Source organism: Agelaius tricolor, unplaced genomic scaffold (assembly GCF_023055355.1).
Source record: "Agelaius tricolor isolate 1412-34295 unplaced genomic scaffold, bAgeTri1.0.p SCAF_30, whole genome shotgun sequence".
Taxonomy (NCBI): Eukaryota; Metazoa; Chordata; class Aves; order Passeriformes; family Icteridae; genus Agelaius; species Agelaius tricolor.
Genome location: NW_027269290.1, coordinates 7,831,916 through 7,851,204, shown reverse-complemented (window position 1 = coordinate 7,851,204; position 19,289 = coordinate 7,831,916). Strand labels below are relative to the sequence as shown.

General features: G+C 52.2%; 1 protein-coding gene across 1 annotated transcript; it reads right to left on the bottom strand.

Moving 5' to 3' along the window:
- Positions 1-4,704: 4,704 nt before the first annotated feature.
- TAFA3 (TAFA chemokine like family member 3) lies at positions 4,705-19,289 on the bottom strand. Its single transcript, XM_071450053.1, has 6 exons — positions 19,128-19,289; positions 14,934-15,018; positions 14,548-14,666; positions 8,438-8,587; positions 7,346-7,470; positions 4,705-6,006 (listed from the first exon to the last, which is right to left on the bottom strand). The coding sequence occupies exons 3-6, from the start codon at positions 14,663-14,665 to the stop codon at positions 5,995-5,997; spliced, it is 405 nt and encodes a 134-aa protein (XP_071306154.1). The 5' UTR covers position 14,666; positions 14,934-15,018; positions 19,128-19,289; the 3' UTR covers positions 4,705-5,994.

The window sequence follows — 19,289 nt, the reverse complement described above, 5'->3', positions numbered from 1 at the left end:
AGTTCCTGCACAGTTTTCACAACTCACAGAGAAAAAAGCCCTTACAGAACTGAGTATCCAAAACATTTATTATTGCTGTTAATGAACATGGTCTCAGCCCCTGTAATAAACACAGGATTCCCAGTGTATTTAAGTATTATTGTATTTAAATAATTGATTGACGTAGAGCTCACTAATATGAATACATCCAGGAGTGTTTAATTGGATCATTACTTAATCCTGGCTCCATTCACTATATCATGTTACCAATAAATCAATTGTGCTTCTCTCTGCCTGTAAGATCTCACTCCTGATGGCTCAGAGGACCAGGCTGGGCTGGGAGCATTGCAGAGAAGGTGACACAAGGGAGGTGGCCAGTCCTGCTCCACAGGACTCCAGGGGCAGCTGGCTCCTGGCACACATGGGGAAGCTGAGAGCAGAGAAAAGCACACCATTAGAAGGAAATGGAGCATGTGCTAATTTGTCTGTGTTTTCAGTTAGCACGCATTTATTAGGATGTCTGACTTGCTCATATCCAGGTCAGCCTGGTAATGTATTAACCTCTGGTGCCACAGACGTGCGCAGGAAAAAAATCAAACCACAATTCACAGGGATTTTACACACTGCCCAAGGCACTTCCTGACCATGCCAGCACTGGCAGCTGGAGGTGCTGCTGTTGCCACCACAGCATCCATCACCCTGACGAGGGAGAGATGCTGAGGCTCCTGACTCTGGGGCTCTGGGCCAAACAGCAGAGGACTGGGACCCCTGTGAGACTGGGAACAGGGGACTGAGATGCCCATGAGTCAGAGAAGAGGGGATTGAAACTGTCCTGTCATGGGGAGGAGGGGATTGGGACCCCTGTGAGGCAGGGACCAGGGTATTGGGAGCCCTATAAAATGGGAAGCAAGAGGATCAGGAAGCAGGGGATGCTGAATGGGTCAGGAGAGCCAGTGCCAGATCACAGACTGAGTGCTCCTGCAAATGTCAACAAAACCATAAACATATTTTCATTTCTACCTATTTGACCCATGAACTAACTGCAAAATTTCTCTCTAATCCCTAGTAGATGAGCATTAGAGCAGACCTAGGGTCCAGGCTAATCCCTTTATTATGAAGCAATGCTACGGAAATCAAATACCAGCAGTAAATCAGGAGATTAACAAACTGGGAAATGCACAAATTAAATTGCATCCTCCCTCTCTGCTCTGGCCCTGCCAATGGCTCTTTTTCTGCTGTGGCCACTGCAGCTGCCCCAGCAGGAAAACAAGGCTAGAAATCCCTTTGTAAAAATGAGCCTCTATTTAATCCCTGATCCAGGTAGTAAGCAGAGTGTGCCCAGGATGAACCCATGTCTGTGCAGCCCCTCATGGTGGGGTTCTAGGGGATGTCCTGTGCAGGGCCAGCAGCTGGACACAATGATCCTTGTGGGTCCCTTCCAGCTCAGGATATTCTGTGATTCTGTGATCCCCAGGGATCCTCCTGGGGCTGCCTGCACCAGGGCCAGCTCTGCCCTGACCCAGCAGCATGGTTTCTGCCCTGGCTGCCTTTATTGCACAGGAGCATCTAAATGAATATTTTATTCATTCCCTTAAGAACATCTTCACAAATGCACAGTTGAATAAAACATGAGGATGCATTTTTGGAAGAGCCATCTAATGCTTCCAACAGCCCCATCACAGTGTATTAACCAGAGAAAAGACTGTGCTGTTGTATTTTTATTTTAGTGATTCTAATGGAGTCCCATGGCATGCAAGGCAGTGGGGAAGGTGCCCACAGCCCCGTGTCCCTGTGGCCACATGTCCCCATGTCCTGGTGGTGGGGCTGTGGCTGCTGTTGGCTTCTGTCCTGAGGGCGGGAGGGATGGGGCAGCACGTCTGGGTGCTGAAGCCACTTGGTTCACATCCCCAAAACAGGGATATATCTACTTACAAACAAGCCAGAGGGGGCAAAAAAATAGTGTTCTTAGTGAAAGGTATTGGCAAAGTAGAAAAAAACCTGACCCATGTGCTCACGTCCAAGTACACTAGTGCCAGAACAGCCACGGGCACCTGCCACCTCTGTGAACCCTGTAAGCTGGATGAGACAGGTTCTCCTTCTCATCTGATAAACCAGTTCCAGGTTTCTCCATTCCCGAGCACAGCACGGGAGATCCACAGGGATGTTTCTGCATAGCTGAGGTGATTCTAACAAAAATCTCTCTACTTCTGGAAAAGACAATTCTTTTCTTGTTTGAATTCATTGAAAAGCAGCAATAAAGCAAATGGGCAGAGAGGAGCAAGCAGAGCCATGGCAGGAGAGTGGAGGGGCAGGGGTTATAGGGAATGGGAGCCAATTAAGGCTGAGAGGAGGAAATTTAGCACAGTTAAAGAAAACGTTCCTCCAGCCCTAAATTGGACTTGCACTCACCAGTGCAAGAGGCCACTGATGGCAGGTTCCCTGTGGGATGCCATAGGAGCAGCACTTGCAAAAGTCACAAGGGTGGCACTAGTTAGAGCAGCAAAGCATCAGGGAAAGGGAAACAGCCTTTGGGGAAGAGGACAGACCAGGTGTGGCCTGAATGCACCATGGCTGGGTGAAGGAAAGGGCACCAAAGATGTGACCCTTGGAGGCATCACCTGCTCCCACAGTGACACAGATTCACCATCCAGGAGAGCACAGCAGCCCCAGCGTGGACAAGGTGAGGTCTCTGTGAACATCCTCCCTTGGAAAGCTCCTGTTCTGGAATAGCCTGGCATCACTGCTGACAGGTAGCACTGATTTATAAAGCAGAAATAAATGAGCCTGCTCTGCAATTTCACCTAATTTTGTCTCCCATTTCAATTTGCCATCTTTCAGCATAATGCTGGGTGGTTAATTATGTTTCCATCTTATTTCTTTGATAATACTGCACCTTGTACTGCTCAAAGGGTTTCATTTTACCTTTCATTTCACCTCCTAGCACAGCTCTACATTTAGTCAGCTTGTAATTTGGGGGTATTTTATGCATTATGCTTTTAGTATTTGTAGGTAAAATGGAATCCTTGTCTTTTAATTCACTCTTTAATAATTCTCCACCAAATCTTAATACAAAAGACTTTTTTTCCCTGAAGACTAATTGAATGGGGTGTAATTATAATACCCAGGGAGATGATGTTGAAAGTACGTTAACTGTGACAGTTTCATCTGACTAATCACCCCTTGGGCAACTTCAAATCTTGTCTGTGCAAGCTCCCAGTCAGATACTGCACACAAGACAGAACTTGGCACAAGACTTCCCCACGAAGACGGGGACTTGGGCAGGGTGGATCTGGGACCCTGGCATGAGAGCTTGGGGTGTCCAAGCTGCTGATGCAGCTGCAGGGGTTGATTTGTGTTGTTATCTTATTGCAGGGGTTCCATACGGTTGTTCCTTACCACAAAAGTTTCATACCTTCTTGGTGTTTTCTTGTGGGCAGCTCCTCCAAGCACTGACTCGCACTTCTTCACAAAGCAGACACACAAAGGGAACTGACTCCAGTTCCCTTCTTAACCAGCCATCCACTCTTTTATAGCACTCTTCTTCTCACTGGTTATAGCTGTGGCATGTTAAAGTCAGGCCTGTTCCTAATCTTTGATAATGGGCCCAGCTGCAACTCCTTAGGAGTAAGATTACTTTCTATACTATCTTTATTTTCTTATATTCTATCCCCCTACAGATTTGTCCTTCAGGGACCAGCAGTGTGGTCACACAGAGAGAGAAGGGATCAGGGTGTCTGCTGGGGACTGTGCAGGTGGCATTGTCCCACTGAGGCAGTGAAGTGACAGGGCATCAAAGTCCTTGTCTCAGGCCAGAGATATTCCCATCACCATCACCCTCCTCCTTGGTTTATTGCTCCTGCTAGGACTGTTTGTCTGCTTGGCCAAAGGAAAGCACTGAAAACACAGTGAGTGGAAGAAGGGTACAGGGCCAGAAGCTGTGGCAGCAGCATCCTTCCCTGGCTGCTCAGGAGTCAGAGGTAACAGCAGCAGGCCTGCAGGCTGCAGTGTTCTCCTTGGAAACACATTTACCTGCCGGGAGAGGAGCAGCAATTTGCAGTATTTGTGTACTCGGATGGTGTGATAGCAGCGAGGTCAGCACTCAGCAGAGACACCAAGGGGCTATTTCCTCACTAAACTGTGGGCTGCAGTAAGTGAAAAATAAGCTTCAAGGGTGCCTATTATGCAGACAATAAAATGTTTTTATATCAATGTAGGTGTCAAGCTCAACACTTCCACAGAGTGGATCCTTCACGTTATGAGCCAGCTATGAAAATGCTCAGCCAAGCAGGGAAGTTCCCATCTACAGCCTGGTGTTTCCTACTGCAAATAACAGATTCCCACTCTGCATCCGACAGCCTAGGTTCTCAGAGGGCACAGGACTCCAGGTGGGAACCTTTAAAATCTCAGTCTGGCCTTTGGCAGGGGGAGCATCTTTGGGGGCACAGTGCTGCAGCAGTGGGAGCTGCCACACAAAGGGGAAGCAGCAGGATAGGAGAAGCTCTAAGCAAAGCATCCTGTAGAAATTAATGCGCTTTTCTTTAGGATCACTATGAGCGACTCAGCCTTTGCTGGCCACAACAGGCTTTCAGCTCTCCTCCAAAGCCATCATTGAACAAGCTGGTTGGGACTGGAATGGCCAGGGCAGAGTCCCCAGCCACTTCACTTCGGATTCAGCAGCATGAGAAGCACTCCCAGAGCCTCCCTTTGCTGATAAGTGAAAAGATCTTTTGCAGAGATTAAAATGAATTTATTATTTCACAGTCCGGTATTTACATCGCATCTGGAGAGGGTATTACATACCCCATTACAAAAACATCTCAATAATGAGTCCTGTGGTGGGAGCCAGGGCAGGAGGCAGGTGGCAGCAAGCACAGCAGGGACCCCCTCACTGCCATGGTCCTCACACCATCTCCAGCCCCTCCTGCACCAGCACATCCCCTGCAGGGTCCCAGAGCAGCCACAGAGCAGGGCTAGAGGTGCTGGTCCCACAGCCCCAGGGTCCCCAGCACCTCTGACACTGGGGGCACAGAGCTCACGTTGTCCCCCACCTTGAGTTGCCACACCACGGGAAATGGCGTGTCCTGGAGAAGGTCATGAGCTCAGGGCCGGAAGGTGGTACATTTTTCCTTTATTTGGGATTACTACAACAAAATCTAGCTTGGTCAGAGGCCCTTTCTGATGCCCCAGACACCCCAGAGCCGCAGACAGAGAGGTCGCCTCACACAAGTCTGAAATTCAATTGCAAACACAAGCAGAAACTCAATGCCTGGGATTTGCATGGTGGAAAATACTAAATTTGCAACCTGAATAATGCAATTACTGAGGAAGGAGAAACCAGCAGCATGCACCATGGAGACATCTCACCATCCCTGGGAGCCAACAGGGTGTCAGACACCCTCTGACCACGCTGCCACATCTGCTGCCTGTGGTCATAGCAGTGGGGCAGGGAAAGGCCAGGCTCCGAGGGCAGAGCAGCCCGCAGTGACTCAGGATCAGGCTGGAGCTCAGCAGCTGCTCCCAGGAACCCCAGGGCTAGGAGCCACATGGGGAAGGGTTTCACATAACCACTGATTTCCCAATTCCAATGGAACCTGGATTCAGCATCTTGGGGGGAAAGGCGACTCACAGCAATGATTTCAGCTATTCCAATTAAAGCCCATTTTGGGGGCCTGCTGCCTGTCTGTCTCTGCATTGTCAACAGCTCTTACATAGTGGGAGTATTTTATTTAGGAGGATTAGAAAACGAGCCCATTTCTTGGTTGGTGAACGTGTCCACAGAAAAGGAGGAAACCGTGGAGTGATGGGATGCTGGCAGCTGCGCTGGGATCCCTGCCTGCAGCCTCCAGGGAAGCTGGGGTGCAGAGGATGCTCTGATCCAGCAGCTGTCACAGTCCTGCTGACGGGTGCAGCCTGGCAGCCCTGCAGCATCCCCCTCTGCAGGGCCACATCCTGCTGCCCACGGGAGCACCAGGACCCACGGCAAGGCTGCTCAGCCTGTGCCACCCTGCACGGGGGCTATCGAGTGACCTGTGGAGGAGAGGAGAAATTATCCAATGCATCCAGCTGATTCCCCGTCCATGAATTATCAGCAAACAGCCTCAAGAGGTGCAAATAAGATTGGCTCTTTACTTTCATTTAATGGAGTGGCCACTCCAAATGTCACCTTAAGGATGGTTTGTGACTTTTGTGCTCTGGCTGCAGCTCCCACGGAGGTGTGCCTGCACAGGGGACTGAGATGCAAATCCAGCCCTTTGGCACCATTCCAAAGTCACTAAAGTCATCCAAAGTTACCAGAAGTCCTTTAGAAAACACAGGTCTGTGTTCCCAAACTGCTGCCTCCCTAAGGAGGGGCACCGCACCCAAAAGGAGGTTGGCCATGGAGGGGTCTGCTGGATGAGGCAGGAGAGCAGAAGCTCCCAAGTCCTACTCCCATTCCAGATGGGAATGGTCCCAGTGAGAATTCAAGACAGCAAAGCCAGAGCAGAGGCTTTGTGCTAAGTCAGTTGCTGGGGGAAACCAACCAAGCAACACTAAGAGGGGAAAAAGACAACCAGCTCAATGTAATGCTGTAGGTACTGGTCAGTGATGGATGCTCAGGGCTGGAGGAACCTTTTTGGATGTCCATAAAAACACTTCAGCATGAAAGTGCTTTCTGTGCACAAAAATAATAGCAGCAATGAAAAAAATCCTGACATTGCTTAATACGATAATTTTGTGGTGGGGGATGTGGAACGAGGAAAACGAAAGCATAAGGAATAATTACACTCAACAGTATGAACAATGATTACAAAATTATGCAACTGATTAACCATGGCATATATGTAATTACTAATGAGTTTGATAAAATTTTAATTACACCTTGTTCTTTGGGGTATTCAGCAAGCCATGAAAATAATAATCGTGTAGTGCTCTGTCACAAATGATTGCCTCAGACAGGGAACAGGGACAGATTCATGGCTGTGCCACTGGGTTGGGAAGGGCAACCTGTGGCCTCGGAGCAGTGGGTAGTGCTGGGGAGCAACCTGGACACCCTGGGAGCCCTGGGATGTTACACAGACACACCTAGGATGTCTGCTCAGCGGCTGGGCCATCCAACACCAAGCCTTCCAGCAAGAATGATCAATTGGCAAAGCTCTGTGATGCACTCAGGGTTGTGGCATGCCTGCCAGCCCCTCCAGCACCAGTGACAAGTGCACAGCCCAGACCCTGTGCTCTGCTGCGGTGAGTCCCTATCAGTGTGTGCCCTGAAGGAGCTGGAGCTCTCTCCTTCCCCACGGAGCTGTGGGTGCTCTCCTGGGTGTTGCTTGCCTGCCCCAGGCTGGGGAAGGCACACCTGGGTTCCCCCCATCACCTGGCGGGGACGTACCTTGGTCGTCTTCACTTTGTTGCCACTGCTGCAGCTCCATCCCGACAGGTCAGGCAGCACTTTGCATTCCTCCCCGTCCAGACACGGCTCCATCTGGCACCACCACTTCTGCAGCACGATGGAGGCTGGGGAGAGGAGGGGATCAGCAGCCAGGCTGCAGCACAGGGCATGGAGGACCAGCTCTGCCCACCTTTGGGTGACACCAGGAGACACAGCCCCTCTCTCCAGCACAGCTCACATTGGGGAGCCCTGGACAAGGAGCTGCTCCTCACCTGCCTGGCCTCACCTGGCCCAGCTGCTCCACCTGCCTCCAGAACACCCTGTTTTCTCTCACTACCCAAGGGAAAAAAAGCCCAGTGTCCTCACTCCCAGGGAGAGCAGTGCTGTTCAAGAACCTGTTTCAGGCTCCACTTACAGAGCAAAGGGATTGTCTCCTACCACTCTGCTCTATTAGGGTCTTGTGATTCATGGCTCTAGTCTGGGCAACCAGAGTGGGCTCTCTTATATTTGGGAACAATGTGTCCTGAGCAGCTGGGGACAACAAGAGCCTTCCCTAACAATTTATTCTGGCATTACTTGGTGTTGCACAGAACTGCAGTCACAGGCCACTGGCTGTCAAGCAAATCAATACCATGCTGGCAGGGGCTGGTGGTGCTCCTGATGGCTCCTTGGTCATGGCACATAACGGCATTCAATAAAACATACAGGTTGTATGCTTGGTGCTCCTCACAGGCAAAAGTGTTGCATGGCTGGAATCATATCCCTGCTTCCAGCTGTGGCAGCAGGGTGAGGAGAAGTGCAGGGATCAGTGCTGCAGACCTGACCCCAGCACAGTGATGCTGGAGCCCCAGTAACTCCCCCACAGCACATAGCCCAGGGCTGCACAGAGTGGAGTATCACAGCCACACCAACTCAGTGAGTGTCCAATGAAGGAGCGTCCCCAAAATGTGCCCTCTTCCCCATTGCTCTGCTGCAGGATCCCAGGGCAGGTCTCCTCTGCTAATGCCAGGGACATGAAGACCCCACACATGTTTAACCCATGAAGATGAGGTCAGGGATTGAAAAGGAAGGGGTTGCACCATGGGGACTCACCGTCCACGCAGGAGGGAGCTGCCCGTGTTGTCCCTGCCACCTGCCCTGGGAAGCAGGAGCACTTCACCGTCTGGGAGCGCTCCTCGATCTTGTTCTTGTTGCAGCACCGGTGAGCCGCGATGACCTCGCACGTGCCCGGCTCCACGTGCACTGCAGGAGAAACAGCCCCGTGAGACTCAGAGAGCTCAGGCCATCCCCTGCCCACTGCCCTGGGCAGCGCTGCTGCTGCGAGCTGTGACCAAGGCACAGCAGAGCCCAGTATGTGCAGTGGTGTCCCGGCTCTGGAATCGCCCCTGGGGCTGCTGGTGATGGACAGCTGGTGTCTGGGCACAGCATCTTCCCAGCCCTCGTGTAAGGAAAAGTGGTGGTTCCTGCCCCACACCTCTTATATCTCAGCTCTTGCTCCTGATAGCCCTCACATCCATCGTACCCTCCAAAATGCATCCCCTCTTGCCACAGCCAAGCCAAGAGCTTTATTGAAACTAACGAGCACATTAGCTAATTGCAGCTGATAATGAGATGCACTTTCCTACAAGAGAGGATGGTGCATTGTGCTCCTTTTGGCTTCAAGCAGAACAGCATCCCTTCCGACCACAGCTACAGTCAGTGCCTCCACCTTGCCATCACCCACCCTCTCCCTGGAGGAGGATCAGGTTTCCACCCTGCAGCGGCAGAGAAATGTCATGGTGTTCATCAGCAATTCAAGCTGCTCTGCTGCTCCTCCTCCCAGTGCCATTAAAATATTAAGGAAAATAGAAAACTACCGTGTTGGCTGATCACCTCTGGGATCAGAGTTTAGAGCTGGTCAGCATCTCAAATCAGTGCTTTGGCTGGGTAATGGCCCACACAAGCACAATACAAATCAGCCAAAAAGGGCTGAGAGACTTCATTCCCACGACCCCAGAGATGCCTGCAGGTCCTGCTTAATGAGCACTGGAGCAGCAGTGCAGAGCCACACATGGGCACGCCTTGGGTCCTGTGGGTCACTGGGGACAGTCTTTTATTCCCTAGCAAACAGGAGCCAAGCTGGGTAGAGGACAGGGAAGCTGCATTCCTGCAGTGTGGCATCCCAAAATGTATGCAGGTAAGCAGGCATCAGGGCATTCCTGGTTGCTCCATGCCGTTGGCTCAGGACACCTCTCACACTCTGGAGTGCAGAGCCCCCAGGAGCTGCCACCAGACGAAAGACTTGGAGAGAGGTGCAAGCAGGACATGCAGGGCTGTGTGGAATGATGTGTGCTGCTGCTGCAGGACCCTGTCAGCACAAGCCCCCACTCAAGCCCTCTCCCAGCTCATGAGGCTCCAGCAGCTGCTCCAACCCACCCTGCATTTGCCTCATCCTGCCCATGCTGTCACAGCTCCCAGCTCACCCTGGAGCATCCTGCTGGCAATGCCATCCCCGCCAGTGACACAAAGCCGGGGGCCCAGGGCTGCTGACCTGTGCATGGCGAGTGCCCCTCGGCAGGTGCCCACCCTCACCAACAAACGCTGCCCAGCTTTTGGAACGCAGCCACTCCGCCTCTCCAAGGACAGCTGAGGGAAATGGGATCTCTCCCCCACCGCGGGGGAAATCCCTTTGCCTTGCAGACATTTTTTCACATCCCTGCTCGGAAATGCTCTGCAGGGTGTGAACGCCTGGCTTGTGGCAGCTGGGCATGGCTCTACCCGCTTCCAGTCAAAGCACTCCCTGCCCTCCTGAGAGCCGGGTGGGAGACAAAGAGCATCCCCAGGGGAGGTGAGGAGCTGCCCTGTGCCCGGCACCACCGCACACGGGCAGGACGGGCTGCACAATCACCATGACTTTAATTTACTCCATTTATTGCTATTTCATGGTCATTTTCTTTTAATGAACCCTTACTTTCATTTCTTCCATAAAAATTACACCATTATTATATGGAATATTTTGTAATAATATCTCTGGCCACAAATTTTATCTTCTCTTTGAAATGCCATAGTAATTCAGCTTTAATAATGAATTCTATTCTTTTTGTATACAGAAATGGTAGACTTCGGTGAAAGTGAAAAGGAAAGCAACTCTTTGCAGAACAAACATGACCGTTTTGCCCTTTCTTTATGCTGCATGGTATTTTTCAAATAATCTGAGGAGGAAGTAGAGATCCTTGGCTTGGGCTGCCTATGAGCCCACATTCCTCTCACACTGCGGTTCAGGACCACAGGGAGTCACTCTTCCACCCCGTGCACCTCACCAGGGAATTTTACACCCTCAAGTCTCAGTGTTCACACGAGGTTACAGTTTTGACTCATTTTCAGAAAAGCTTCATTAGCAGAGCTCTTCCCAGGAGGGCTGCCCAGGAGCCCTCTGCTCCCTTGCAGTCCTGCTCTCCGGCTGCTCATTTCCAGCTAATTTTAAAAGGTTCAGCCGAGGGAAAGCCAGGCAGAACTGAGAAATTGGTCATTACAACCATGCAATAGCAGTTTGCTAACGTGTCAAAGCCCTTTCAATTTGCTCAGAAAGGTGCAGCTCAGAGATAAAGAGAAATTTGACTCCCTCTGGCTTATGGCAGCCACCTGAGTGTGGGGCATTGCAGTGCTCAGAGTCCTTGCCCAGGAAGAGCTACCTGTGTGGGGCAGGTACCCCATTGCCCTGGCACAGCCCCACAGCCCCCTTGGGGCACACACAGCAAGGGCCCTACTGATGGCAGAGCCGAAGAAGCAGCACGCAGCCCCGGGACTCATCCAGCTCTCAGGACACAGAATACTCCCATTTGCCTGAAGCTCTTAGAACTGTAGAATAGAGCCTGGCTAGGGCTGGAAGGAACCTTAACAATCATCTTATCCCATGCCCTGCCATGGGCGGAGACACCTTCCACTAGGCTAGGTTACTCCAAGCCCCATCCAGCCCAGCCTTGAACACTTCCTGGACTGTGTTCAAGGGCAGTCTGAGCCAGGGCCTCACTACCCTCACAGGGAAGAATTTCTTCTGAACATCTAACCAAAACCTGTCTCCTTCCAGTTCAAACCATTCCCCATTGCATTTTCTTCTGACCACCTGGCACCCTGCCCTGCCCTAGGACACGATGCCACTGGAAATTTGCCCCCTCCAGGTGCCAGCCCCAGTCCTGGCAGCAGGACACTGCATCCCCTTCCCAGGCCATGCATTTGAGCCCATGGGGCGCCAGGTAGGGGCCATCCCAGCTGCCAAAATGCACCTCAGCTCCTACACACCAGATTCACTTGTTTTCCCACCCCCGCCACTCGGGGTTTTCATGTCCCGTGCCTGGGAAGTGAGAGCAGAGAGGCTGAGCCCACGTGCAGCGCGAGCAGCGGGCTCCAGAGCTCCCTGCAGCTGCTTCTCCTTTTGCTGAGCAGCGGGAAACTTGGAACAAAATGCGTATCAGATGGATGGTGTGTTTAACACCGACAGCAGGAAACCTCCCGAGAGCCTGGGATAAGTTCCAGAGCTTCTGGCATGCTTCTCCCTCCCATTTAACTGGTATTTCCCCACTGGAACCCGTTTTTAAAAGACACAGCTTATCTCATGGAACCATGAAGAATTGTAAGAGCAAACAGCTTTTGAATCCTGCATGCAAAAATAAAATGAAAATGCTGTCCTACTCTGATTGACCTTTAAATGAGCAGCAAAACGTGGGGTTTTTATGGCATAACCCGAAATGACACATTTTGAGTATCTCAGGGAGCGTGGGCACAACCCCACATGTTCAGTGTAAAATACTGCTTGCTGGTGGAGAGCTACAAAATGAAGAGAAGTTGGATGCATGTAAGTGTCAGGCAATGCCAAGAGAACCTCATTTTCCAAAAGAAAAAATCCCAGCTGACTTAAATGCTTTTTTACTTCTGCTTCAGGTTGAGTGATGAGCATAAAGGCGAAGACAGCCCTTTGATTATCAGCTTTAGAAGGTGCTGGGGCCGCCTTTGTGGGAGTTGGATCCAGACATTCCAGCCTTGTTCATCATGAAGACCTCACCATGTTACACAGGGGATTAAACTGCTGGTGAATATTCTTCACCAAGGAGTCTCCTATTCTGTTCCCTACCGACTGTACTTGATTCATGTGGCTCCTTAAATCCAACCACATTCTGCAGGAAGCAGCACTTTGCTTGGACAAAGCAGCCTCTCCATGTGCTGGGTGGGCACAAGGGATCTCAGGCACGTGGTGTGATTTGTGTGCAACAAGAGTTGGACTTAATGATCCTTGTGGATCTCTTCCAACTTGAGATATTTTATAATTCTGTTATCAGACCTGCTTGCCACAGTCAGACGTGTCCCTGGACAGCAAACAGAGGGTTTGCATGTGGACTCTCTCTTCAAGAAATTTTTAAGTTTGAGGCCACAATTAAAGACCTTCCTCTGCTGCTGATAATTTTTAGGTGGTTTTACCTGTGAATAAACACAATTCAAAGAAGCAGCTCCCTACAAATTAATACCATGGAGGAGAAGGGCTCTCTGGCACTGGGATTGGGCAGGTCAAGTGAGCATTTAAGCTGCCAGCAGTGCCCATATCCCTGGTAGACCTGATTCAGTGCCAAAAAAGTCATCCCAGGAAAAAAGTGAAGAGTTTTCCCCCAGTTAGAATCACAGAATAGTTTAGGTTGGAAAGAAGCTTAAAGCTCATCTTGGTCCACTGCCTGCCACTGCCAGAGCCACCTTCCACTAGACCAGGTTGCTCAGAGCCCTGTCCAGCCTGACCTTGGACACTTCCAAGGATGGGGTATCCAAGGTTAGGAGGAGGGAAGGGCAGGTAGCTGCTGCCTGATTGGGTGAGGGAGGCACTCTGGAAGATGTGTTTTGGTTTTAAGCAATGCGGGTGGGGATTACAGGATTAGAACTGCTTTAACTGTCAGGCAAAAATGACAGAAATAGGACAGGGTGAGGTGTGGGGTCAATCAAGAGTGTGAATGGTTTCCAATTAACCCCTAAATGCCCTTTCCAAGCAGAGGCATATGAAGCAGACAGCGGGTGCCCTGGGATGCGAGTGTTTGCCTGTGCTGCCAGGTGCACAGCTCCGCCAGTAACACCAGTAACACCAGTAACACCAGTACCACCAGCACCCACCTCCCCTACATCCTCCCACTGTGCTCCAAGAAGCCCCCAGCCCTGGACCATCAGGCTCCTGTACAAGGGCACAAAGGGCTGAGCACAACTTCTCAGATGTTTCTCTTCTCCAGACACAAACTTCAACCATGGGTTCACATAACCCCTCCAAAAAAATCACATCCATGCCACAAAGCAGCACTCCAATGCTCAGAGAGGAAATCTCAGATTCACAGCTGGGAATAACAAATAAACATCTCAGAGCCACAATGATGTTTTCCACCAAGACTTTCAGTTCTACATACTTTACACTTGTTCCATCTTCCTAGATGATCTTTGCAACCAGGGCGATACAAATTTTTATTTCTAATAAGTGGAGAGTGGGGTGGAGAGTGTCCACCACATAACAAGTGGGGTTTGTGATACTCATAGCAACTTGGGTGGAAAGATTTACATCCACTGCCCACAGAGCAGGAATTACTGCAACAATGGGTTCACATAGATGGATCAGATCTACATATGGATCATCATATGTGCCTCAGATTTTGCTACAGACATGAAGAAATTCCTTCTTTAACTCCTTAGACCACCCCAGCTCACCAAGCCACTGCTTTTAAATGCCCCATAATGAGTATTCACAACTTCTAACTCCAGGCAGCAGCTGCTACGGCTGCATGTTCCCACCCATCTTGAAGGAGCAGTCCCAGGAGTTTCCTGCACAGTGGACACTCCAAACACCAACAGCTGTCACAGTGGCACTGTGTTGTGCCTCTTGGTGTCTGTTTGCTGGATGCTGCCCCACACATTTGCATGCTCACCCTTGCTGCCCAGACCCCAGGAAAAGGGATGGACACCGAGCTCCTTGAGGCTGTCAGCATTCATCCCCAGAGATGCCTGCCTGCTGCAGGTGTGCACCACAGCCTGGAACTCCTCCTCCCCCATCAAGAAATGTGAGACAGAACTCCACCAAGCAGCTCATCCCCATGTAACCCCCCCCTCAGGCATCCCATGACAACCCCAAAGTACTGCCATTATCGTGGGGACCCAGATGACTGCACAAGCATGTGACACATGCAGCAAGGGTCTTGCTCCCCTACCTGAATGGCTTCTGTGCTGATGCGTGGAGGCCAGCGTCAGACGTCCCCACAGCGTGGTAAGGCAGAGACTGAGCACGAAAACCCATTTGCTCAGGCTCTGTATGTCTCTCTCACTCATTCTACCGAAAACAAGAAGAGATATGTGGAGGAAGAGGGACTGAGGAGGGCTAGGAGGTGCAGATCCACTCACCAATGCTCCTGCACACAGTGGTATGACTCCTGAACGTTGTGAGGACTGGGGTGTCTGGCTGTGGGGACATGGCCCTGGGAGATGCAGGGATTCACCCACCACCCTCAGATGACCTCAGACTTCATCAGCAGCATAGGCCATCTCAGCAGGACAGAAAGAGATCCCACCAGCAGTAGTACAGGTGAGTGATGGTTACCTTTTACTGGTGATTCACGGCCACATCTGTGCATCTGCCAACCTCAGGTGGGTCAGGTCTTTGCAAGGAGCAGACATCAGCACATCTGAAAGGAGAAAGAAGGACATGGGCAGCGATACCTGCCATCAGCATGGGCCACTGTGTCCCTGGCAGAGGCTGGGGACACCTGGGAATTTCACCAGCCCCACTTCAGGACACACACTCTCAGGTGCATGAGCATGTGTCCATCACACCACTGAAACCTCTCCAGGAGCTCAGTCCATAACCCTGCTCACCCCTTTGAACAGCAGGACCTGCAGAGCTGCTCCGGATTTTTACTGCTGAGAGCACAAAATCAGGTCCTTTATAGTAGGTCATTAAAGCAGATGACAAACACTAAATGCACAGGCAGTGTGTGTGGGAAGAGCCAGAGCAGATCAGCAGCGAGTCATTTCAGGTTCTGCCTTTTCTGTGCGTGGTTACGTGCTGTCACTGTCCTTGTGTCACTGAGGTCCCTTGCAGTGATGCCCAAGGCTTGGCACTTGTAAACCACTTGCTGACAAACAGGAGGATGGGCTGATCCCGCTGGATGTCCCGGGGCCAGCACCCACAGGAAGCAGGAATTGCTGCAGACTGCCAGTCGGATACACAGAGCCCATGGCAGTGCCAGGACCTGCAGTCTGCTCTCCCAGGCATCACCTTCCTCTGGGGCTGCTCCTCCTTCCAGCACAGACACCAAAGTCGTGCAACCACACACTCAAAGCTGCATCAGCTACCCCTGGACACGCTGAGAATCTCTCTTGGCACCACACTGGCACCACTCCCACTCCATGCAGCACATGCTGGGAAGAAGCCAAGTTTTACATCATCTGAAGCCCCTAGAGAAAAATGTAAATCCCAAAAGGTTTTGTATTTTACTGCTGGGTTCTTTAAACATGTTCTCTTCACTATTTACAGCCCTTCAGATGGGAACAGCTCTGGCACTCTGCAGGCAGCAGCACCAACAGCCATGTCACTGCTTGGCAGCTGCCAGGTGGCATGGTGACCTCCCAGCCTCCATTATCACCTGCTGGGGTCTCAGCAGGTCCAGCAAACAACTGTGTTCCCCATAAAATTTTAGTGCTGGATCGTAACTTACTAACAAGATACCACAAAGACAAGTGGCGATGACACTGAGGCTGGGGAGTGCTGCCGGGACCAGCAGCAGGTGCCAGGGGTGCCCCTGCCCAGTGCCAACCTTGCACCCACAGTCCCCTCCACGGGCAGTGCACTGGACAAACCCACACCTTCAGAGAAGAAATCTTCAATTTTCAACCATGTTTGAAAGTTCTATCTGCTCTGGACCATGAGACAGTGAAACCACAGACTCCTCTAATGAAGAGCCAGGACACAGTATGCTGACATTTTTAATCAAAATGAAGTGATTTGAAGTGGTAAAAAGGACATTTCTTGTTTGGAAGCATTTAAAAATGAATTTTCCTGTTTTAAACTGGCATTTCAAAATGAAAAAGGCTTCATTCTGAATTGGTGATTTAAAGTGATATTTTGCACTTTGATTCTCCCATCTGGAAAACAAAAATCAGAAAATGTCATCAAAAGTGTTGACATTTGCGCAGGAAGAAACCAGAGGTATATTGACAAAACCACATATTTTATGCTAAAAAAGAATTTAGAGGTAAGGAAATACTTATAATTAATGCTGTGGGATGGTCAGCTGGGCCAGGAACAGACTGAAGTGTCTGGCAGCATCCCACTTGCTGTCCTGACTCCATCCCTGCCCACTGGGTGATGAGGGGCTGCCCCTGCTCCAGCCCCTCCATTGCCAGGAAGAATCCAGTGTGGCTCAATGTGCAAGAAAACCATTGCTCCTCGGGGTGATGTGGTGGGACTGCATGAGGCTTCTCAGAGGGGGATCATACAACAGCTGGTACTGCTGGAGTCCCTTTGGAGAGGTGACAGCCCCCTGTGTAAATACAGATGTCAGCTTAAAGCATGCACTATTTGCTCAATGACAAAGCAAACAGCTCTCTCAGAGCTGCTCAGTCCTTCACCTGAATCCAGAGGCAGCCAGTGCCACAGCACTGCATCCAGCAGGGAGTGGGGCACCTGCCCCACACCCGGGGCCGCCCCTGCCCAGCCCTGCTGCACACAGCAGGAGCTGTGTCCCAGCTGACTTGGCCCATGATGGGGCACAGCTGGCAGCCCAGGTGTGAGAACATCCGACACAATGCTACTGCGATTTTTACAACAGTGAGTCCCCAGTGCCAACAAACCTCCCATGCACCTTCCAGCAGAGCAGCCAGGTCCCCATCAGGAGACCCTGGTTTCCTGGCTGCTGCTCCAGCTGCTGCTCCATGCAGGGAGCACAGCCCAGCTCCCAGGCACCAGGCCTGAGCCCCACAGCACACACAGAGTCCTTCTGGAGGAGCCCATCCCCATGGGACCCTCCAGGCCATGTGAGTTTCTAGGAGACATTCCTAAACCTCTCAGCTGGACCAAAAACCAAGCGCTCCACTGGCCACTCCATCCCACAGAGGACATCAACACACTCCCAATGCAAGGTATATTTAGCTCAGAAAGGCTGAGCTGTTTGCTATAGCCAAGGAAGCATAAATAAATTAGTGTTATCAATAATGCAATCCACACTGTCCATGCCATACTCCGAAGGGAAACCACTGAGCTGAGCAGGAGCCACGCTGGAGGCCAGGAGAGCACATGTGGTCCAGGGGAGCAGGAGGACACAGTGCATCCCAGTGCTCCATGCTGGCAGAGGCACTCAGAGCTCCCACTCGTGCCCAAACTCCCATTAGAAAACACAGCTCCACAGAAATTGCTGTTTTGACAGTTATCAACCTCCAGTGTCGTGAGATTACAACTACAAATGTTTGGTCTGACTTGAGATTTTTCAGCCTGGAATGTCAATGAAATGAAGAGTGGTGTTCTGGCATGTCACAACACTTAATTTTGATTGAAGATCTTGGTATTCTCCATTCTGTTATGTGCTGTTCAGAATTTTGTGGATTTTTTCCCAAACATTTTTTAGCTGCTTTTGCCTTTTGGGTCTGAGCTGGGACCTGAAAGAACTGTCAAATTCCCCAATCACTCAGACTATCAATCTCAGTTGCAACCAGAGTGTCAAGAGATGATGGCTCCTCTGTGAGGGTCCACATCCCTCCCTGTAGGCACATGTGGGCATGGGCCATCATCCACATGGGAGCTCATCGAGGTTCTTCAGCACAGACGCACTACAGGAGCAGCTCCCTGCTGCCCTCCCAGACAACGACCACTCTGCCTGTCACAGGAGCTATGGACCTTTTCCTCCTCCTCCGTTAAAGCCACATGTGGAACTGTGCCCCTCCAGCCAGGGTCCACAGCTTGCTGGAGCACAGCCCAGTGCCCCACAGCATTTGGTGCTAATGAGGCTAATGAGCAGCCCCCCAAGCCCTCTGCAGCAAAAGGGATGGCTGACGAGCAGGAGACTGCTGCTTCCCTGCCTTGGCACACACGGCATGGACAAACTCATGACTCCAGAATGGGACTGGTACAGCTCATGCCCTCCTGTGAGCCCCTGAGCCTCTGCTCGTGGTGATGGGGCCATCTGACCCATCCTGTGCCCCTCGAGCCGCCCCACGAGGCAGCTGGCTCTCAGTGCCACTGCCCTTCCAGAGCAACGGAGCATCCTTGGCTGCAGAGTCTGGGATCTCTCCAGCAGCGCTTTGCCTCCCAGAGAGGCGGGTAGCTTCGCAGCGCTGGCAAAACAGCATCCGCGACGAGCCCACTCCCCGAGCTGGGGCCGGACCGGGCCCCACCGGCTCCGAATCCCCCCACAGCCCGCAGGGACCGCGGCCGCCGCTGCTGCCGGAGTCACCGTAACGGGGCGCAGGGCAGAGCCGGCCCCGTTAAAGTCACTGCAGGGGCCCTCCCGAGCCCCGCAGCGGCACCGGGGAGCCCCGGCGGGCGGCGGGGACCGGGACACGCGGGGACCGAGAAGCGACGCACGGCGGCCGGGCGGAGCCGGGAGCGCCGGACCCCACGGCAGAGCCCGGGACCGGCGTCCCGGTGCCAGCGGCACACCGATCCCGGCGGCTCCGGACCCGGCTCCCCGGCGGGACTCAGCGTCCCCTCGGAGCGGCGCTGGGCCGGCGCTCGGCACCGCGGCGGGAGCGGCGCCGGGGCCGCCCTCTCGTTCCCCCCCGCCAAACTTTCCGCACGTACCTGCCGGTGGCCTCGGGGCGGGCGGGGGCCGACGCCGCCCATGGCCGGGGCCGCTCCGCTCCGCCGGGTCAGCGCCGCCTCCGCGGGCCGCAGCCGCCGGGGGCCGCGGGCATCGCCGGGCGGCGGCGGCGGCGGCGCGGGGCTGGGCGGGGGCGGCGGGCG